We start from the raw sequence: 24,556 nt of genomic DNA, 5'->3' as shown, positions 1-24,556 counted from the left end.
CTAGAAAACTGTAGCTGTAACTGTAGCCATAGCTATACCAATTGACGTGTATGTTATTGTCACTATTTACCTGTAGATATGTGTGCAATTGGCAATAATTACACGCTAAACTATTTGAGAATGAGAATAGTTATGAATAGAACTATATATAATTGTCGATTATAAACCAACAGAATCGAGATTAACTGTCAATATTTACCAATTTCTTTATTGGGTAGGACGATTGGCTCCTCAAGTATTGTGAACAAACCGGACACTGTCTGTTCGTCCGTGCTGTTGTTGTGGTCATCGGCACTACGCCGCCTTCTGGACACATCTTGGCCGTTACAGTCTGGCTATATAAACAAGACAATACCGGCGGTTGTATATAAACATATCTCGTACATAAAGCTTATCGACAAAATAATGCCTAATATGTCATGTATATAACAACTAAATCACTGTATAACACTGAATGTTAGACCATAAATTAAAATGTATTTGTATCACAGTGCTGACATAACATATAGTTACTACTTAATTATAGAACAGATCGAAAAAACGTTCGAATTTACTGACAAAACATTAATTAAGTCTTAGCTAACACTCGGATGTTTTGTACGCTATGAATTGCTCGGTTTTATATAACGTGGATCATTTCGCGGAAACAATTTTTTTTTCTGTTCAACAAGATATTCCGATAACGAGATTCGAAGTTGATGACATTATTACTTACAATAGCACAGGCAGCTTCATCCACGGCCTTACATATCTTCACCACGCATTGAATGAACACTTGTTTGGACTCGTAAAACCGAAAACCAAGCATGTGGAGGGCCGCGGCGGGGATTGGAGCGGGGAAATCTGGGGGAGTGTAGTCCATCTTCACTTGGCCAGGAGGATCCTGCATCACCAGATTTCCATCTGCGGTTGGACACCTTAAACATGGTAATACAATCATGGTACACACGCATAAGTATGGTAAAATTTGTTTTGCTGAAACAGGTCAAAGTCCTTCAGTTCTTTTATGAATTGTGTTCAGATAATGCATTTGGTATTAAAAACCTCTATCTTATTTAGGTTAGTTACATGCAATCTAGAGCAATGACTCTATCACGCCTCCCTGATAAAACAATGATACACATTGATAGTTATTGGATTTTATAAGTACATAGATAAAATGAATGTGTGACCTTAAACATATTGTATTTCAAAATCCTAGCATCACGTTTAAGGTAGCTTTTCTCAGTTAACATAATCGTTTTCCTCATAGTGATCGATATTGCCATCAGTGACAAAGCTTAGTGATGAAATTCGTTCCCTTCGTGTTACATGTTACGGGTTGAAAACTGAAACATTCAGGTTTACGGACATGATTTTGACGAATTTGGAGAACTTTCATAATCAATATCAATATTGACGGAAAATGATATCTTGATGTATGTTCTATAAAACAAATATATATAAAATGTGTGTGTGTTTTTGTTATTTGTTTTTATTATTATTTTCACAAGCGTATGCCAAAAACCTACGCATTTTCCAAGAGAACCACCTCAGTTTGAGTCCCCTCCTCGCCGTTATTGGCAACGCATTTCTCCAGTAGAAGGGCGGTATATACTGAAACATAAATATTACCCTGAAGCAAGGACCATATGGTTCAACTTCAATGTAGGGGAACTATACGTCGCATATACCAGCATTATGCATAAGTTACTACATGTATATTGAAACTTTCTTTGTGCAGGGATTCATATTCGTGTTTCATGTTAAGAATTATTGAATTATTAACATTGTAAGAAAGTAAGAACAGACAAAGGATTATAATTTTAGGATATCAATTAGAATTGTTTCGAATACTTATACACACGTTTTTTTGGATAAACAGCTTTCAGCTCAACAGATCATACACAAATATCAGAAACACAGCAAAATGATGGAAGATCTGACATACGAATTACATGTGAATTGTATTCGGTCTCCGACGAAACATTCGTCTGTTTTAGAAATAACAATTGCAGCATAAACCATTGAATCGTTTCAATGCGGATTAATTCTATATTACCCATTCAACATGTTTGATATTTATAGATAAGCTGTAAATAAGAACTCGTCATACCGTCTGTTGAAGTGAGATAAACCATGTTGGTGAATTTCTCGCCAACGTAGAGAGCTCGTTCGAGTACGTTCTGTTTTTCGTCGAGGAAGTGGAATCGAACAGGTGAATATGTCTTTTTCTGCTCATTCCTCGTCAAGTTTCCTCTATAGACAAATGAAAGTAAATAACATGCCCATAACGCATAACATTTTTGATAGTGTTCTTCAAACATTTACAAAGAAGATGGTACCAATATACTATGAAATAAACTGGGGTTTTTTTTTTGTTTTTTTTTTAATTTGATAAAAAATAAAAATGTGATCTGTATTTGCCTCCTTTCATCATCTTTTGAAAAATAATCAGTATCATTTAAAGATTTAAAAGTCATAACTAACCGCATAGCATTTGTTTTTACTAGTTTACAGGCTACACAGGTTTAATGGTATATTCAGTAATTTAACGCTATAACGTATTGCTCAATGTTAACCGAGATATCCGCAGTCATGTACCGTTGGTTGACGGAACTGTCGAGGTCAGCCTCCATAGAGACATTCGATGCGGGATGAGTACAGTTGAATGTGATGATACGATCGTTTCTAGTCTGGATAAAGGAGTGAAATCCCACTACAACGTCTGTAATGTAGGTTATGTCCCCGGTCTGAAATATAACATTATTATTGTAAATGTAATTATCTCCCTTTTGGCTCCTATGATAAAATGGATCGTGCATTTATTGATCGTCTTTATTGATTAACCGACAAATCATTTAACTCTTCCTATGTGTTTACATCTGTGGAAAAAAAAAAATATTCGACTCAATACCAAGAAGATATCATTCTTAAGCAAGTTTAAAAGGTATATGAAAATGTTTCACAGAAAGCATTTTAGAATTTGACCAAAGTTCATTAACAAAGATTTTATTTCAAACAAACGTTGTTGTTTCATTTTTGTTTTTTGTTTTTGTTGTTGTTTCCTTTTTTTTTTTTTTTTTTCTTTTTTTTCTAAGCAATATATAACATACTAATGAAACCAACGAGTTTATAACGCTGTAAGTGAAGTATTCCTATAAGTTATGGAATCTTCTTAATTTGGGAAGGTTGATTTAACCAAAGCCACGAAAAGTGATAAAACAAAAGACAAAACAAATAAAAGAAACTTTATGAAACCAGACTATAAGGTATTCTTAATATTAATAGGGATTAGTTATGATTTATGAATTCAATAAATATGTCATGTCCTGATTTCCTTTAGGCAATGAACAGTGGTTTTAATGTTTTCATTGTCGACTCGGACGATATGGCAGCAAGATGTATGGTGGGCAAACAGCATAGTAACCCGTAGGATTATGTTGAAGAACTTTTGCTTAAAATAAGTAACAATTCTCGAAAACAGTACTGCACTGAATGCTTACGATATATATGTTTAGAAAAGTACGTCAAAATATTATCATAACATCATTAAAATCCCAATGCTCATTTTTCACCACGATAATCATGATATCCATTAATAGCTACGTTACTTTCAGCTTTTTTAAACGTTTCAATCTTGAAAAAATCAATTTCCATAAACATTAATGAAGACTTTTTTGAAAGTCTCATGTGATTAATATCTTAAATAAAGAATAAACTTGTCTTCAAATTATATGATGGAAATTTTTTTGAAAATTAATTCAGTGTTCGCTGACAACTTGTCAAATGCAAACTCTTCCTCGTCTGCATCGTTGCAACTTTTTGCAAAATAGAAATATTATATAGTAATGATATTAACACAATCACAATGTACATAAAATAACAACTATCCCTGACCTCGCGGTCACGATATATTGTGTTTGAGGTCTAAGGTTTTCGCTAAAATGCGAGTTTTTCGGTAATACATAATAATATGGAAGTATTTAATAAATAACAAACAAAGGCATGCACAAATAGATATGCACATTAAGAAGTAGTGATTTTATAAGAAGAATTTCGTATTTTTTTAGCATAATTGGAGGTTCTGAGAATTTTGGTGGCCCTAAAAAAGGGTTGATTTTTGTTGATTGTGGGCAGGATTGTCTCGCTCAATTTTTTTTAAAAAGGAATAAGCAAATGCTAGATAATTAATTTCAACAATTTTCATTTAACCTCCCAATACAACAATTCAACAAAAGCTACCACCATTTCAAATGTTTAACTCAGGCTGGTGGTCTTACAACACCATGAATCTTTATCAATACCTACCATCGGATAATCCTTAACTTCTGTAGCGGCACATGTCGAATTATCGAATCCTATTGATGACGTAAATTTACGGTAACCGGTCACTTCACTTGTCTCCTCTTGGAACCGACAATCCGACCGAGACATTGCCCCGTAGATGGCGCCACTGAAACCTTCTGGAACCATCATGCTGATTTTCATATCTACGCCGAGGCATTCCCAGGAGTCTATTAGGAAGAAATAAATGCTTATTTTGGGTTTAATAAATGCAAAAAACGATTATATGGAACTTTTTCTATGAAACGTATACAATGAATACATACTGAAAGAAAATATCACTTGTCATGCAAGTAAACAACAAATCATACATTGTGATTTGGTGTTAGTGGTGACAAATGTGTTCATGTTTCACATATATATGCCTTCTCTGTCCATGGATATGTTAATTGTGATATATGTTTTATTTCTTTGGTGCAATATAAGTACGCAGTAGTTTAATACTATATTAACAATTACGTGGTGTAACATGATAAAGCAGTATGTCGTAAATAAACATTGTGATTCATTATGACTGTATATCAGCGATGTGCTCCATTATTATCTAACATTTTAGACAATTGTCTTTTTTTTACATTTGTATCAATTGTTTATCGCCAAATTGTCTTTAAACAGGGCGAGTTGCATTCCTACCATACAGGGATGCATTTTAGAAAGGCATCTGAAAAAAGCACACATACCTCAGCATGGATGCAATATAGAATACCATGGAAATAAATGCTAGTATACATTATTATACATCATACGTTACATCACGCAATATTGTCATTCATTTAAAATCAATTATCAAAACATCCATTTTCATTGTTGGCTTGACAGATTGGATCCCCATCATAAACAAAGCATGACGTATATTGGAGAAATCCTGACAGGAAAATAATGTTATGCATTGTCCTAAAAATCCATTTGTATAATTGGCGCTTCATCATTTATCTTTATCTTTTACCATACTGAAGCGTCATGTACTGTGTTCGTCAGGTGTGAGCATAGACAGTTGTTTTATTACATTCAGTTTTACAACCTCGTCTAAACATGACATTCGCCAATTGTTTGTATTACGATCTTACATACAGTTACAATTTAAACACATCATTGATCCAGTTTTAATTATGATGTACATAAATTAAATTTTACTGCACAACAACTCAACTTCGCTGCAAATTATTTCATTAATGAAAATTAATTAAGTGATGTATCAAGCTTAGTTATATTAAATTAGAGCAAACTTCACAGAGAAGTGAATTATATAATCAATAAACAAATCTTATTTGCATATACATTGGATATTCAGGCTATAATTAGTAACTTCCGAACGGCGTTTTTGTACATTTTAACATAATTTCCCCGACATTCTACAAGCTTATTTAATAAAGTGAAGATATTTATAGCCATAAATTATGTGATTATATACTGTATATACATTGCAATATCATATGAATTAAAATTATTTCAAATTTCTCTGTACCTCTGTACCTGCAAATGTCCTAGGTATTTTAAAGAGTACAAAAACGCAAGTAAGGCTGTTAATAGGAAAACAAGTCTGTTGATTTGCCAAACTTGAAACCAGATAAACAAGTTGCATACAAAATAGACGTAAAGTATCTACCTTAATATACATTAACGTAATGGCCTGTTACAAAAACCATTCATGGATGATTATTTTATTTTTACGATACTCGATATTCAATACCACAATGCTATGTGTATCAACACAAACAATCAGGTTATGAAAACTCAGAGAAAAATATAATTCAATGAGGATTTTCATCAATAATTATAATGATCAGTTGTTAATTCCTTTATGCCAAAAATGCATTGTACCATTTGTCATTACATCAAGATGCATTATGATGTAGTTAGAAGAAACTCCTAATTTTTGAAACATCTTCGATATTCGGATTCCTCAAACATTCCATGTTTACTTGAATTCTTTGAAGCTTCACACAGCACAACATGAACTTGATTTGTCTCTCATTTTGAAAATAGCATGCATTTCACGTGAAGGCCTGATCATGGTGGTATGTTGGCTATATCTTTAACAATATCTATTCAGACTGTATATTAAAACCGTTTTTTTTTTTTTTTGCATGATTGACCCAACTTCCGGAAATATTCTGAAGCTGGAATCATTTACATCAATGTCTGTTCCTTCCTTAATTGCTACTGTAGGAAATCGCAATATTTACATTCGGTTTGTTTTTCTTTTATCAAATAAAGCAGGTAAACATGGAGACATTCTGGTTTAACGTGCCATTGATCACACCAGTATAAGCTTTAATTTAGCAATGCCATCGAAGGAAATATATTTGTTACATTTATAAAGAAATGATTTTATTTATCGAGTAAATTCCATCTGTTATGATTGAAAAATGTCTTTCTACTACAATAAGTAGTTTTTTTATTTAACTCCCATGACTTGAAATGATCATTACAAGAGTTGAATAATATTCAGTTTATACCATACGTGCAAAAAATCTAAATGCGTTTTGATGGGTTGCCAGGTGACCTTTGACGGGGACTATTTTTAATCACGTGGTTTAAGGCATTTTGATTTTACTTACATTAGAGGCCGCTTTACGAGGTTGCGATAATGATTGCACACAAGAAGTAGTGCGCAGTTGTTTTGTTTTCAAATATATATATATATATCCGTGAATTGATTTGAAACAATAAACTTGCTTATTATTTGTTTTGATTTGTAATTAATTGTTATATTTCCATACATTTCCGAAATTGTCAGTTTTGCATATTAATTAGCGTTTCGCTTTAAGTCATATCCTTATATCCTACATGAAATTGTATAGAGAACACACGTTGACACAAAACAGGCCTATAAATCTTCAGAATAGCTTTCCTATTGTGGTAGAAACAGGTCGCACAAGCTCGAGAGTGATGTATATGGTATTTCTTTCATTCTCGATCATTATTTTTCTATAGTTATAAAAACACTCACTAAAGCTCGTGTTTTTGCTTTTGTTTTACTTTTTTGCATAATCAATACATGTTCTTTTGAATGTTAATATAAAATATTAGTGTAAACAAAGTTAAATTGCATTGTATAATTGAATTTAACATATTTATTGATGAACAAATAGGATTATAAGACATAACATCATTGATACTATACATAGTACATATAGTATAATATTGAACATGACTACATTATTACACATGCTTAAACATTATGCATATGTTAACACCGGGTTACAAATACCGTATACAGGACATGCTAATAATAAGTAACATGAGCAAACATTCATGTAAGAATAAACACTATCGGAACCCTTCATCACTATTGATCACATATTTCATCAAATAAAATACAAAAGATTTTACATTGTTTGGTGTTGGGGGCTATAAATACAGGTAATCGTGGAAATATACGCATGCTGGAACCTGTCTGCCGTTTCGTTCTCGCCTTAAATCGGGGATAATCTAGAATTGAAAAAGAATATCGACACCCACGAAAGGGATACGCTTATCTACGTATAAACATGCAAGCATATATAGACATATAAAACAGCAAAATCTCGACAAACTGCTCCTAATTTACGTTGTCACCTCAATATCCTCTAATGTTATTATATTAAAGTTTTTTCTCTCCTTTTTTACCATATTGAATGCATCGTCATGAAGTATCAATTCCTTTTACATCGGAACTTTACAGAAGAAATGTGGCAGTATAACGAGGTTTTACTGTAAATCAAAGCTTGTTAGAGGATATGTTCAACCACTGTTTTAGTTAAACTGAGTTTTTTTTCGTTGTAATCAAAGTAACAATGGGAAATGAAAACTGCAAACACATTGTGCCACGGAAACATCGTAATAGTGAGGGTGTTAAACAACGGGAATAATTGAGACATGGGAACATCATTAATAGTCACGGAGGTAACAAAACGGGAACGGGGGACACAGAAACATCACTGATAGTGAGGGGAGTTAAACAAAAGGGAAAGTAGAGACATGGGAACATCGGCAAAAGTGAGACACCGAATCATCACTACCAACGAGTGGAGTAAAACAACAGGAAGAATGGAAACATGGGAACATTATAAATACCAATAGTAGTTAGTAGAGTTAAACAACGGAAACAGTGGGGAATTGGAACATCACTAATGGCGAGTGAAGTTTAACAAGGGGAACATATAGCGATATTGCAATGACAGAGATTGTGGAAGCGCCAGTCCACAGAAACAACACAAATAAATGTCAACTGTGAGACGATAGTAATTTGAAAATCGTGGAAGAATTGCAACAGCAGATTAACCAAAATTTGTAATAACAAGTTAAAATAAAAACATTAGCCATTACAATAGAAAAACTTCTTCCACTTTCGTAAAATATTTGACGTCTGGACTATTGAAAAATAAGTGGTTGAACATATCCTTTTAACTTTATGTATATATTTGAGCGAACATATATATTTTTGGACAAGCAAGCTGATATTTAATGTAATACATCTCTCAGTATGTCACTGTTTCAGTAAGTGAAAAAAATGTGATTAAGTACAAGACAATGACCGAACACAATGGATGAAATTAACGCACTAGGGTTAACGTACCTATGAACTGATGAGATGAATACAAATGAGGTAATGTTATATATACTATACTGGTGATATGACTAATGCAACTATGAGCTGGTAATATGGAAGGATTCTGATGCTTATATATATATATTAATATCTATCTGCATAAGGGTATATATATATATATATAGTATAGAAATAGTGAAGCGTTGCGGTTATACAAATGATGGATACATGTATACTATCCAGCTGTTAAAAGCATGTTTGTATAACTGACCTGTCTCCATATCACAGGTTGGACCATAGTGGGTCACAGGACAATAACAGCTGTCTGTATTGTGACAGATTCCACCGTTGGTACAGGGGTCATCCACGCAATTTTGGTCGGCTTGAATTAACAAACAATTTACCATACAATTGCTGATCGTCTAGACTGTGACTTTAGATCATACTTATCTATACCATATTTCTCACATGGTTATCCTTCTTAAAATGAGAAACGAAATTTCTTAAGATAAGGTTAAATATTCGTCTGATTTATTTATGTAACATGCACAAATATATCTGATAGATGCTTACCCCAAGACAATTAGATTTTACATTTCAATGAAGTTCTATTAATATCTATCTTGATAAGGGTACCAGCATTTCTTATATCATTCGATTGTTATTACATATATATATATAAGACAACTAAAGATATAAATGCTACGTTAACAGTTCATTGTACGTTTATTGTTGTTAACAAATATGCACATTGTGATTATAAGGCGAATGGTGTAATTATACCCCTATAACACTATTTGTAACTTTTTTTTTTAATTGAAAATATCTCAATTTATAGACAACTGATGTCACATGTCATGAAAATACCAACCAATAGCAACACCACAGTCAAACGATGTATACTCGGGAGAGCATGCGCATGTTCCATCTTGACATGTGCCTCCATTCTTGCATTCATAGCCTCGACGACGACAATTATATGGATTCTCTGCTGTGTTCTGTGCTGACGTGATATCGAGCACTGAAGCGAAAAGAATGTATTTCAAAAATTGTTAATTGAGTTAAATGTACCAACTACGTTAAATCAAATGCGTAAAGTACATAAAAGAAAGTGTTTTTGCGACTATTTAAATAGATATAAACACAATATATATATATATATTAAATAACAACAACAAAAAACAGAAAAAAGGCCTTGCCCTTTCTACCCTCTCAGGCTTCTTCAGGCGGACTATATATATTAACAACTGATACAGCATAGGGTTAATTGTAAATTTCTTAGAAATGTGCGTACGTTAATAATGATAAATACGTATTGTTACTATAAGTCAAGCCGTCTACTTTTGTTTACTAATTTAAGACAATGTAACTTACCAATAAACAAAAACAAAAGGACAGTTCCTATTCGAAACATCGTTAATCTGGAATTAAAAAAGAAGTTCAGATAAAAATATTGTAGTATTCGACAGGCTATCAACATTGAGAACATAATTTGATTCAGTAAGATAAGGTTTGATTTCGCATTTTCTTATTTAATCATGTCAATAACAGTGACGTCACAATATATTCATGTTCAATCCAGCGCCAAATTTGATAGTGTCCGAAGAAGCGTGCTATTTGAAGGACAGTATTCATTTCTATGATGTACTTACAAAAGTAAATCAAATAGTATTTTACTTTGCTGTAATTTGAATTCTAAATGTTAAACTATTTGTGATGGGACTTATTTCTTAATCTTAAGATTTTACTAGAATGAATATTTTATTTTTGAGTTGTGATATCATTGCATGCTTCCAAATGGCCATTGTTTCACTTTCACAGAATGTTACACGCCAGATGACACCAAAAAGACACAACTAACTGACCCGTGATTTGTTAGAATTCCCAGGCAGCTGCCACTATACGCCTATAACACCCAGTGCCTCAGGCTATAACACCCAGTGTAAATATAAGTATTGAACAGTGGTTTTATGTTGTTAGTCGATATGGCAGCAGGATGTATGGTGGGCAAATATATGCTGCCATATCGACTATAACAACATTAAAACCACTGTTCATTGCTTAAATGCCAAACGTATGGTTTAGGAATTGTGTTTGAATGACCATTACAGATATAAAGTAATCCTCCTATACATGGTGGCGTTACATATCGATGTTTCTCATATCTTCAAACACGAACAAACTCGAATTCATAAAGCGAATGGTTTGAGACAATTGAGATCGATATGAAACATGATATGATACACAATAACAAATATGAAAAGAACCGCAGGAATCGTTTTTTCTGTAACATGAAATGCCAGACGGAGAGCGTTTTCCATTAATATCAAGAAATAATTTTCCTGGCTCACTTAACGATCTCCTGAATGTATCGCTGAAAATATATTTATTATCCTGCTTTTCTCAGGAGTGACAATTCCCTTCCGAATCCCGCAATTCTTTGAGGCAAAATTAGGTATCATTATGGTATAGTGTTTCCTACTAAACAGTCGCTTTGTGACTTTGTAGTATCTTTGTTTCCTTAATTACCAAACTAAGTGTCAATAACAAGATTCTAATAAAAAGTAGTCTACCATGAGGGTGTCTTATAGTTACAGTTTACTGTAGGTTAGTAGGTTGTAAAGATCGACTCGCTCGGTGTAGAGTTTGGCAACATGGGTAATTCTTTCATGAATTTACAGTACGTTCCTTTTTAATCTTGTGAATTTTGTGGTCGTAGCAATCAGAGTAATAGGTATGTCGAATGGAACATAAAACAGGTCATAGAAAAGGAGTGTTCAGTAAAGAAGATATAACCATCTACATATATGTTAAGTGTTGTTTTGGGACCAGCATCTCATTTCTGATCATTCTCCGGTAGAAAGTCAGACAGAACCCTAAAACGCCGCTGCAATTTTCCACGTTTATTCGGATCAGAAGACAACAGAGTGATACAAGATGCCTTGTTCTCAACTGGCCCCGAAACTATTCGCGAAAACGTCATTATCCTCCCATTCTGCACATAGAGGATAATATAAGATTTAATCCATAGTGTATCTATGCAGGGTAGAGAGAATCTACATAAGCGATTATGTTATATGGATCCTAATTATCAAAGTCAGTTATTTGATATCACAGCAAAAGTTAGACGAGAGGCATGTAAACTTCTTATCGAGTTTCATAAATTCCATATTTCATAGACACAAGCGTTAAATTCTGTTTACCACATAATTGATAAGAACGTAAATAGTAGTGACTATTATATAATCCAGCAATTATTTTCAATAAATGCTGAGACGAGCACGTTTATCAGGTTAATGTTATTTCGTCCGCATTTTTTTTAACAACTTTAAATCAATCTAAAATCAATTTTCATTACATGTTATCTATCGCAAGGTTATCAATTCTTTTTCACATTTCTAAGTGAACCAGATATTCTTTATAAAGAGTTATCGTGCCTTGTACTTGTTTAATGACATAATTAATATCAACTTTCACCCTTTTTGTGTGTCTAAGATACTTTTATAATAAATTGTTTGTTGATTACCGTTTATAAGTGCAGAAATAACAGAGAAAACCATCTAGTTTGTACCAATCCAATCATTATGTGAAAGTTCTGAGAAATATATCAATCCAATCATTATAAGTGAAAGTTCTGAGAAATATATTTATCACAATTGCTGTCAAATATCATAGATGCATGTAATGATAATGAGATAAATGACACATCAATACAGTCAATAAGCCTGGTATTTTCCCTCACAAAATAAAATGGAAGCATCAAAATTACACTGCAAAAACGAAGAGTCTTCATTTTATCGTAATAATGGTTGTTTCTGTTCCAGCTCTAATAAAAAAATAAATTTGTTGATGAAACAAAATATGCAACGTAGAAGCTGTAAATGCCATTTTGTTCTGAATGGAAATGGAACAATACGACAACTCGCATTATTTTACTTGTCACAGTGTGTATCATGTGTCGGTTATGAAGTATATATAAATATAAAGCACTTTATTTTGAGGAACTAGTATTTGTAATGTGTATTGCATGACTGAGCCGGATGACCGCCTGCCAAGTTAAAGGTCCACGCCCAAAAGATATGCTTAGAAATTTGACTATTTAATTATGTTGGAAACAACTCTTTGGTCGTTTTATGTACTAGTATGAATAGTTGACACAAGCGGATGATGAGTGTTATTGTTAATGAAATAAAAACGTGTCGACCTAGCAGTAGGATTATGAACACCTATATTCAGGTGTTTAACAAACTCGAACCAGTATGTTAGGTTATTGTTATACATAGCTGGTAAATGTGTTATTCACTTTCCATAACACATTCTGCTGGCAAATCGTGTTGAACGACTCCTTATAAAACGTTAATTTTCAGATTAAGGTTCATGACCAGACTTCCAGTAATCATAACTTGCTACTGAAATAGTTTGTACACACACCAGGGTGTTTGCGAGATTAGCTATGGTTTTACCTGTGTTTCTTTAGAAAATGGAACACTCTTGTATTCCAAAAGGCCTACCAACTCTTCCTAATAAACCAAACTAGTTGGTTCGTTTACAGCAAGAATAAGTAGAAGCTTTTTTTTTATCTCAAAACAGGTAACAGGTACGAAATTAAACTTTTCTATGGGTAACCATATGACATTTACAAAGGTACATCTATACTTGAATTCTAAAATACATTTTAGTTTTTAACTTACAGTGTTGCAAACTCACCTACCCTATGTAACAACATACCACTCCAGAGGGGGTAGGTACATGTGTCAATGTTTTTTTGGTATTTATAATCAATACTGAGGTAAAATATTGATAGCAGTACCTTTCAGACAAATTGATAAACAACTTGTTTTATTGTTATAATGATGCTAGTTCCAGAAATGGCTCTTGATTTTTTTTGAAAGGAAATAAGTTTTTCAATTTGATATGCTAATATTGGGCAATGTATTGGATTAGATTAGATTGTAAAAGTGCAAGGTAACCTAGGGTTCATTACGGGTACAGTATACATTTTCAATGGAATCTTACGTAACAACGGTTTTCAATTTCATTGAATACCCGATGCAGTACCTCACCAGCAAAATCCGTTTCGAAGCCAGTATGGTGTCTGCGTTGGAGTATTACAGTGTTACAGGTAAAATAAATCTGAACGGTGACGTGTGGTCATGAACCTTAAGGGTTTTGTAAGAAGACAAATATAATGAATATAGTTTGTTATAATATATATATTACTATATTTCCGGAATACCATGACCATGTTAAAATATGAAATCCTCAGTATTTCTAACATTGTTCAGCAAATCGTTCATTGATCCATCAAAACTGATAAATGAGCTACACATACTTTAAAAATGACAGGGCTGTGCTGTTTGAGCGTTTATTTCCATTCAGACAGACCCCAATAGAAGGTAAAATCCCACAACAGCATTAAACCAAACTTACTAAGATGTAGAGTATGTGTTTTATAAGTAAAAAAAAATACTGAATGATACGATTATCAAGTCTCTGAAGATTTCTACTTCCACTTTGAAGCGTACTGTACTGGTGATGAATAACGTCTACGTAATCTCCTGAAGAAATCACTTTGCTTCATATAACTTTTAGAAATACTGTTTTACATAAACACTAAATGTATTAAATATCATATTACATAGGGTTTCTGAAAATATATGTCCTTCTTTCATTACAGTTTACAAACTCACACCATGGGCCTGTAATTGGAGGAGAGCCTTCTCCAAAACAGGTTGTTTCTGCATAGAGCCGGACATGATTTACGTAACTAGAGTAGCAAAAATTACGAAACAATGCGTGCATCAATTTTCATTATATAACACTCCCCTCCTGACTGTGAAAGTCACCACTTCTATATTAATCGAATACAAGAATACTCAATTGACATAAAACTTAAACTTATCACACATTTAGCAGTTAGTGATCCAAAAGAACCACCAAACCGGTCACAGGTCGAACATATTTCACTCGCTTTTCGTCCTTCATGACGGCGATGTCCACAGAACGGACTTCCCCATCCTCACTTGGAAGCATACAGTCCACTATAGCCATAGGCAGTTCATTGCGAGAGACTTGGTTGTCCTTCATTAAGACAACGTCTTTCTCCTTAATGTCGCGAAGAGCAGTTTTCCATTTACGCCTCAATTGAAGAGTGTGCAATATTCCTTTTTCCGTCGCTTTCAGAATGTATCCGTAAGATGCTGCACATACTTGCACTGACTACGATACATGTTCTTGGTGTTGATGGATAAATCCATGTTGTCTACACGTGCAGATTTCTGGGTAAGGAGCAGACTTGGCGAAAGCACCTCCGGTACCTATGAGTCTCTCCCAGACTCCATCGTGGTGTGAATAAGGAGTATTGAGTATCCACTTAACTTGGATCTGAAGTAAGAAATCCTGAACTGCCTTGTTCTCAGTAAACACCGTAAACGCCTACAACGTTGGTTTGCTCTATCGGACTTTATTTGTTTTACTGGACCTTAAAGTGCCATAAATCTCCTGAAAGCATTTATAAATGAGATAGCTGACAGTTCTTCCAATACCTCAATATGAATGGCTCTGACCACCAAACAAGTAAGCAAAATGGCCAAATGCTTCAAATTTGCATGTCCGAAACGCGTACGCATAGACACAGTTTCACATGAACAAAAGGTGTCGATCCCAGCGAAGGTGAAAGGAGCAGCTATCTGAATCCTACCTGTTGGTAAACCAGCCATCTTCTATAGAGAGGTCTTTCCTCGCAGCTTCCTACATTTGAATCTCTTATGCAAAATGGATAAAATTAGCCTCTTTCCTCCGACGATGCAGAAGCCGCCTGATCTGACAGCTCCCTCGGTAATGTGCCTTCCTTGGTGCTGCACCTTCTCGTGTAAATGTTGGATAAGAAGCACTGCAAGATGATGTCCTTTAGGGACAATGATTGGATTGGTGTCGGTCACAATCGGTTTCGGTGTGTTAAGTCTACCACCAAATCTCATGATTCCCTTCGAGTCAAGGATCGGACAAAGAGGCAAAAGAGGACTGTTCACTGGAAGTTCCTTGCCTTGTTGTAGACATTGAATATCTTGGCGGTACAATTTCCTGCTGGACACTGCGAATAATGATGCATTCTGCCTCTTGCAAGGCTTCCGCCTTGTCAAATTGGAAAAGCTTCATTTTTATTCAAAAATCGGCGTCACAGAAAGTGCTTTATGAAGATTATTCTCTTTCCTTAACACATGCTGCTGCAAATCGTGTTAACTGAGGGTATTGTTAGAAGACAAGTAGAACTAATATAGTTTATAAAAATATACGTTTTACTATATTTTCGGAATACCATGACCATGTTAAATTATGAAATCCTCAGCATTTCTAACATTGTTCAGCAAATCGTTCACTGATCAATCAAAAATTATACATGAGCTACACATACCTTAAAATGAAAGGGCCGTAAATATAGATATGCCCAAGGGAGCCTTGTCAATGATAAGGATAATATTGCATGAAAAGTAATACTGCATTATTGAAGATAAATCGCCTACAGACATGTACCACAATATTTCTCTAAAATTGGTCAAAGCCATTCACAATTATAATGTTTCTAAATAAGTGCTGGTCTGCTTGATATTGCTGTGTTTGCTAAATAATAGTGAACCGATTTTCGAAGTACAATAAAAATATTCAAAAACAAGGTTACGCCCTAAAACTTTCTAGACCACAAGTATATTCACTGGGTCACGATAGCCATGAGTTACAGCAGCCATTACTATATTAGCCCATCTAAGTTTTGACATCAATATAATATACGGCCAATTCATAATGTTCCAAAGTGACAGACATTAAATGTCAAATAAGCCTGATCTTATAAACACGAGTTGTTTCAACCTGAATCTTTCCGGTAATGTTGTTAAGTCCCTAAATTTCATCACCGACACTATTTATGACTTGTTGCTTTTAAAAACAAATGTTAATCAGATATGCCCTAATGAGCATGGAGTCGAGAACAACGCATAAGCTGCTAGCCTATATATATTCGACTACGACCTTAGGAAACAAGGAAATTTACAACATAGAAAGTGATGCTTGCAATACACCTATTGTAAAATATTCATTTCTGTTAAGTCAAAATTCCATTTAGCCAGCCTTAAATACCTACATAACTTTTCTGATTAGTTATTCTAGTGCTTGCACTAAACGGTTCCATTGTCAACATAAAATATTTGGGGGGATTTACAATGAAACATTTGTCATATTAAGTTACCTGTATAATGAATCTGGCGAGATAGGTATTCGAGTCCTGAAAGTATCCAGCACTCGGTAAATAATACTCGAACTCGGAGATATGCTCAACGTGTGTATTTTGTTACTAACGGAAGTAGAAAAAGAAAGATGTGGAAGACACTAAAAGCATGTCCTGGAACGATCCCTACGACAATAGCATGACAGATACATTGTACATAACATTTCAAAGAAACAAATAAAAAACGCTCCATAAAAAACAACTGAAAATAATACAGCAATCATAATTCTACGTTTGTCTTCATATTGCACAAGGAAATAGAATCTTTATAAATGAAATCATGATATCGAACACAACATCTTCCCGTGGTATTAGTCAAACATCTGTTGAAATATGTCAAGACAAGGTAATAATGAGAAGCAGTCCATGAATATGGGATCAAATGGGAGAGTCTCATCCCTGTCACCACACTTAAATGACGAAGTCGTACAGATAGGACTCAATCAACCTTATACAACCTACCCCGTGTTCGTGTTATTAAACAAAATATAACTATAATTCAGTCCGGTTGTTACAATTGGATCGACATAGGCACCGGCCGCGGTGGCCGAGTGGTTAAGGTGTCCCGACACTTTATCACTAGCCCTCCACCTCTGGGCTGCGAGTTCGAAACCTACGTGGGGCAGTTGCCAGGTACTGAGTGTAGGCCGGTGTTTTTTCTCCTGGTACTCCGGCTTTCCTCCATCTCCAAAACCTGGCACGTCCTTAAATGACCCTGGCTGTTAATAGGACGTTAAGCAAAAACAAACCAAACCAAACAAACCAAAGGTTGTTATCATTTGAATCGACAGAGGCACCTCCTAAGCAGGAAGAATAGTATGAACACAACTGAATTGATTGTTTACCTATTGAACAATACGTATTTAACATTGCCTATTTTAAAAGACCTGCTTACTCCATCTTTTAATACAATAGTTTAACTATCAGTTGATTCTATCATTTTGCTAGAAGTTTCGAGCCAATTCCATGCCTGCCTACATTATGTGATACGGTCATGCTACTTTAAATTTATGGCTCTATAAAAAAAACATTCAACTCTATAACGGTCCGACCACAACTCACGCCCACCATTGCTATATGTCTGCCAGGCAGACGGGCGGGGCACATAGCGTTTTATACACATAATCGCTCAGACACCTTACTGCCGTGCGTAACCTCTAGACTCATTAAGTATGCATATATTATCATAATTAATGCGTCCATTTATCTTTTGATGGCTTAATTTGTTAAAAGCTGAAGTCAATACGCCGTCATTTTGACAAGTAGTATCATTGGAATGCAGTTGTCTTAAACATGTGGGTCAACAATTTTTGATATATCACTTTTTTATTGTTTCGTTATAACCACGGGTTAATAAAAGGCGATCAGGTAGAAATGTAAAAACATTCGTTTGTTGACAACTAGTGTATCAATGTATAAAAAACGGACGTTTATGATGATATTAAACATACAAAAAAATACATTATGTAACTAAAAGCAAGGATGATAACCTTCCACGGAGTATGGGTTAGCGTTATGGTGTAGAACACCATATATCACTTAAACAGAAGACCTCCCGTGTTAGACAATCCTTTATTTCTCCATGTCACGTGTCATTTAACTGTCAAATTATGTATTGGTAAAACATAATGGTGCTGAAATCTGTTATAGCCCCAATTATTACACCCACAAATTTATAATTATCTTGTTTCGCTCTCCAAATCACACACGGTCTCAGTTGACGCAGTAAAAACATGTTAACAGTAACCGGAATAGAAATCCTTATTGATATGAGGGTTTTTAAAAAAGAAATTTAAAACATGGTGATAATTCGGGTTTGTGAGAGGGTAAGATGTTGTACGTTAACTGTTCTATTTTGTGAGAAGTTATATCATGGTAATATATCGGGTTTGTGAGAGAGGGTAAGATGTTGTACGTTAACTGTTCTATTTTGTGAGAAGTTATATCATTGTAATATATCGGGTTTGTGAGAGGGTAAGATGTTGTACGTTAGCTGTTCTATTTTGTGAGAAGTTGTATCATGGTAATATATCGGGTTTGTGAGAGAGGGTAAGATGTACGTTAACTGTTCTATTTTGTGAGAAGTTATATCATGGTAATATATCGGGTTTGTGAGAGAGGGTAAGATGTTGTACGTTAACTGTTCTATTTTGTGAGAAGATATATCATGGTAATATATCGGGTTTGTGAGAGAGGGTAAGATGTTGTACGTTAACTGTTCTATTTTGTGAGAAGATATATCATGGTAATATATCGGGTTTGTGAGAGGGTAAGATGTTGTACGTTAACTGTTCTATTTTGTGAGAAGTTATATCATGGTAATATATTGGGTTTGTGAGAGAGGGTAGGATGTTGTACGTGAACTGTTCTATTTTGTGAGAAGTCATATCATGGTAATATATCGGGTTTGTGAGAGAGGGCAAGATGTCGTACGTTAACTTTCTATTTTGTGAGAAGTTATATCATGGTAATATATTGGGTTTGTGAGAGGGTAAGATGTTGTACGTTAACTGTTCTATTTTGTGAGAAGTTATATCATGGTAATATATTGGGTTTGTGAGAGAGGGTAGGATGTTGTACGTGAACTGTTTTATTTTGTGAGAAGTTATATCATGGTAATATATCGGGTTTGTGAGAGAGGGTAAGATGTTGTACGTTAACCGTTCTATTTTGTGAGATGTTATATCATGGTAATATATCGGGTTTGTGAGAGAGGGTAAACAGTCCTGTATTGATAGCAAGATAAGCAAATACACTGATTATGATTTACTATCGCATCGTTTTCTTTAAGTTTAAATATTGTTTACATAAAAATTCAAAACTATTTTGATAAATACAAAATTTAGCAGTACACAAACATGTAACTATATAGATTAAAAAGTACTGCATCAACACAAAAGCGGCAATACAAATCATATTTGCTAACGATTAAACTTGTTAAATAACGGTCGACTGTCATGAGTTATGACATCTTTTAGAAGAAGAAATATCATCGTAACTAAAATCTTACTTTCGGCTAATGTTAATTAGAATTACAGCTCTACAACATATGTGCGATTATCGTCAGCTCGTTTCAGAGTACACAAACAAGAAACACCGTTTATGTTGACATTTGCATCATATTACAGGTATACAATATACATCAAATAAGAAAAAATGCACATTTTGTCCATGTTGACCTCACATATCATCGAAACCACACTGAATCAATATGTCATTATCTGTTTTTTGTAACTACATAAGGACACGCTATACGCTTATTCCAAAGTTCGAAACTATTGTCATATCAAGCGTTTGTTAAAAAATGAAAATGGTAGGTTTCGTCTGTGATACATGGACAAACATGGTCCGAGGTAAAAAAAAAAAAAATTAGATAAAAATAGCGGTTATGCATGATGCAAAACCAAGAACACAAAACTTCTGCTTTATCGACGGACCGGCTAGACATCAGACTTCCTTAACGTTTTTTTAGCAATAGTGTAAGGCCATACTAATAAATTTAAGCAAGAATATAAATCTATCCTCCTCAGTAATGAAATATGTATTTAATGGCTAAATTGAAAAATGGTAATGATAATCAAATCTGCATCGAACGACTCAATTTATGATATAGTCATACTGATGATATATGTATCCAGAGACTCAATTAAAAAAATATATAATGATGACGTAATTAAGTTTGGACGAAATTGAATTCGATTGCCCATAGACTTAATTAGCCGGTACATTATATTGATAATTTAGCATTTAAATTAAAATATAATAAGGTGAACGTTCGACTTACCGCTTTGTTCTTTATAATGGTTGTCACGTGTTGTAGAGAAATTAAACTATAATTATTTTTCATCCGAACGTCCGTATTTTATTACAAAATGATACCCCAAAGTATTTAGAGAATCTAATAAAACAACATTCCCATAATTCATATACACTGTAAGTATAATATATTCCATTGGTAATTAAGGAAGTTACACTTTGTAAATTACCATAGACAGTATTATATTTATAGGCGATGTCATGTAATATATTAGGCGAAATCAACATAGCGACATTTGACTGGCAAGGAACGGTCAGAGGGCACGTGACACCGAAAACCTGTCATCGCAATAGGACACGACATCATAATAATTTAGGTTAGTCCCCTTTCTCTTACCATTCATGACCAATGACCTACAGGTAATGACCCATGATCTCTGACCCATGACCCATAGATTATGAACGAAAGATACATGAACTGTGGTAATTGACGTATGACCATGTTCCCTAACTCTAAAACATATACCACCTGTTCCAGATGCCTTTGATCGTAATGTGATGAACACATGATTAAGCACAATGATTGTGCTGTTATAATTAAACTAATTAGTCAATAAAGTGTCTAAATCGATCATATTGTTTTGATGAGTTGTCAGAAACCATGGTCTAATTAGGATAAAATATATTGCTATAGTAAACCATCAATATTATCAGCACCGTGACTTAACGAAAATTCCTACTTAAATTTTCGTCAAGGCCGAAGAAAATGCCCCTTTTACAAATGCAATAAAGGTTTACCAACGATTGTACAAAATCAACTCAGCAGACTACTACATTTCAATTCAAATTAAGAAGTTGGCTGTCTGAGAGTCAATATGGAGTAAACTTCATTACAAAGCTCCGTCTAAGACTCATCCGTCTTAATAACGACCTAAAGTTTTGACACGAGTCGGCAGAGCAAAAAACTCACAGAATAGGACGAAAAAAATGTCATAAAATCTTGATAGGGGAGCAATAATCATATAATGCAATTACTTTCATAATTTCAAATATCTTATTTCAAAGTACGAATGTGCATATTTTTAAAATTGCCACGTTTCAAATCAATTAAAAGTACGTTGTTGTTTTGGGATTTTATCGACAAATACATCAAGGAATACCAAATACAACATACAATTGATTTAGTAAACAAACAATATCTACACACAAGAACAGACTGCTATCTTACCAATCGATACAAAATGAAAACCTAGTTATCATTTACCAAATGGACAAAACACTAGCAAACATAAACAAGTCACAAAATAAAATGCTCCACTACAGGCAGATGGTTTAACCGAGGCATAACATCATTTACACATAAATGTTTGAGCTTAAATAAAAACACATACGTCATACAAAATCGTAATTTAGAAAATTGCTTAGGAAATACATCATTTATACGTAATTAGCTATCATTACAATCCTTTTCTGGTGATTAACGTGGATATGAACATGTGTTTAATTAAAATGTATAATTTATTTCTTTAAGTTTGATGTACCTATAATAATAAAAAGTGCATGCGTACAGATGATAATGGAAGAGAATAGGGGTTCTCCCATGCCACCTTGGCGACAAGTAAGCGAATTTATGACATGATTTACGTCGAGGAACTATCGTAGTGCTCGGTTTCAAAACACTATATACAATTAAGACAAAAATTTAACATTATCAATCAATAATATTGATATATAATATTTTAATCTTCTAACAAATGTATAGGTACAAGTTATTACAACTTTCGTATGCCTTCTCCGAATATACATTTACCCATAGAAGAGAGTTGACACAAGGGACATTCACACATAGACGACTAGTGACACAATTAAACAAAAGGCATATTTTTTAAAATAACCGGGATATTTGCACGAATATGATCTTTTGCTTTTGCATCAGATTTAAAAGTTACACCTCGTTGTTGATGGTGATCAGTAAAGTTTAAGGCTTTCAAATCAAATATTCAAATATTAATCAAAATCTTCATCAATTTTTACAGAACTAAGTGGTAAATAACACATCTTATCAGCATTAACCGTAACTAAGCATGTTTTAGCCTGTGCATTTAACGTATCTAGAGCCCTATTCAATATTTATTGGATTTCAAGACGAGAAGATGGTGACTTAATAGTGAAGTTTCGTCTTCAAATAGACGAGATGCAGATTAAAAAGTATCAACAACACCATTAGATTAATCAAAACAAAAGTGGTCAAAGAGTTGAGCCTTGTGGTACGTCTACTTTAATGAGACTGACAAAAGAATAAGAATAATTCAAAATATATTTTCGTATCTTGGAGTTGAATAATTTTCTAGTCAAGAATACAATTCATCTGAAATAACATTCGATTTAAATTTAACCAACAAACACCTGTGTCGAACGCTATCAAAAGCTTTGAAAATATCACAAAAAGTACAAATGTATGTTTTTTCAGTACATTTATGACGAGAAATATCAATAAGTTGGTAAACTGCCATGCATAAAACCCGATTTGTAAAAAGGAATATGAAATAATTATACAAGTGTTTATATATCACTCATTCAGACACTTTTTCAACAGTGGATAGTAGAGAAATCGGTCTGTCGTTAGAGGAAGAATATCCCTCACCATTTTAAAATAAAGACATGACATTAGCTAATGTCCATGTATTTGGATAAACACCTGTCCTTTAAGACTTACTAAGTGAAATTCCGAGAAGAATGCAAAAGGTGTATGATGTATAACGTAACATGTGATGGCTGATAGCATCCCGCCCGAGGCCTTGTCAAAAATAAGTATTCTCAGCACATAAACTATTTCGGTAGCAATGGCCCTTATAAAATTAATCCGCATTTAAACATGTGGCTTTCCGTATTTATCGTTAGACATAAAATATGCCTTCCCGATACAGGAAATGTTGGAGTTTTTAGATTCATCGAAAGGTTCATTAGCAACTTAACGAAGTAACGACATAATCAATGTCTATTATTTCTTATACTTTTCTGCCATATACCCTCCGTTCCTGTTTAAATTGGTTATTTCCATATATAATAATTTAATAACTTTAATAATTAAACTCATGAAAATTTCCATAGTACTTATTTCATGAATCAACAATCGACGGCATGTTTGTCACTTTCGAGAAAATAACATGGCATCATTTTAATGGGAGTTCGGTATTGTTATTGGATATACATATATCGTTTTTACATAACGGTGCAAGATCCTTGGTGTTTACTAAACCATTGAGACCGCCAAAGGAACTTATTAGACTGGTTTCTTTCGTTATCGTATATGAAATGTTTGGACACTTAATGGCGTCTGTCGAATATACCACCTGATTTATCACCGGAAGGCCTGCATATTCAATGGGTTGGCGCTAAAATATCCATACTGTAGGAGTTGGACGTTATAGGGGTTTGAATAGCATCCATTGAAAATGATACCCATACCGTCATTTTTAAATACCTATGAGTGGCGTTAAAGCAGCGTGATATTGTCAGATACACCTGGGTTGTCACGATATCTCCGGTTCTCGTGAGACTTATCTACATGTGTTGTATACAGTAGCGTTACAACTAGTAAATATAGAGTAAAATCAATAACCATGTTATCACACTTGTCTATGTATTAGTGTAGGAGA

The 24,556-nt window shown here is 33.9% G+C and overlaps 1 protein-coding gene across 1 annotated transcript in view; it reads right to left on the bottom strand.

Annotated features, from left to right (window-relative positions):
• The window catches only part of LOC117322487 (EGF-like domain-containing protein 2), a 46,720-nt gene that overhangs the window by 2,097 nt on the left and 20,067 nt on the right, over window positions 1-24,556 (bottom strand). The window contains exons 2-11 of the mRNA XM_033877427.1: window positions 10,235-10,281; window positions 9,732-9,881; window positions 9,132-9,242; window positions 7,663-7,761; window positions 4,291-4,496; window positions 2,584-2,732; window positions 2,096-2,238; window positions 1,512-1,596; window positions 716-917; window positions 200-335 (exon numbers count right to left, since the gene is read on the bottom strand). Coding sequence (XP_033733318.1) covers window positions 200-335; window positions 716-917; window positions 1,512-1,596; window positions 2,096-2,238; window positions 2,584-2,732; window positions 4,291-4,496; window positions 7,663-7,761; window positions 9,132-9,242; window positions 9,732-9,881; window positions 10,235-10,274 — 1,321 coding nt within the window. The 5' untranslated portion in view covers window positions 10,275-10,281. The remainder of the gene's footprint in view (window positions 1-199; window positions 336-715; window positions 918-1,511; window positions 1,597-2,095; window positions 2,239-2,583; window positions 2,733-4,290; window positions 4,497-7,662; window positions 7,762-9,131; window positions 9,243-9,731; window positions 9,882-10,234; window positions 10,282-24,556) is intronic.

This window comes from Pecten maximus, chromosome 2, assembly GCF_902652985.1.
Source record: "Pecten maximus chromosome 2, xPecMax1.1, whole genome shotgun sequence".
Lineage (NCBI taxonomy): Eukaryota > Metazoa > Mollusca > Bivalvia > Pectinida > Pectinidae > Pecten > Pecten maximus.
This window is presented reverse-complemented; position numbering and strand designations above follow the sequence as displayed.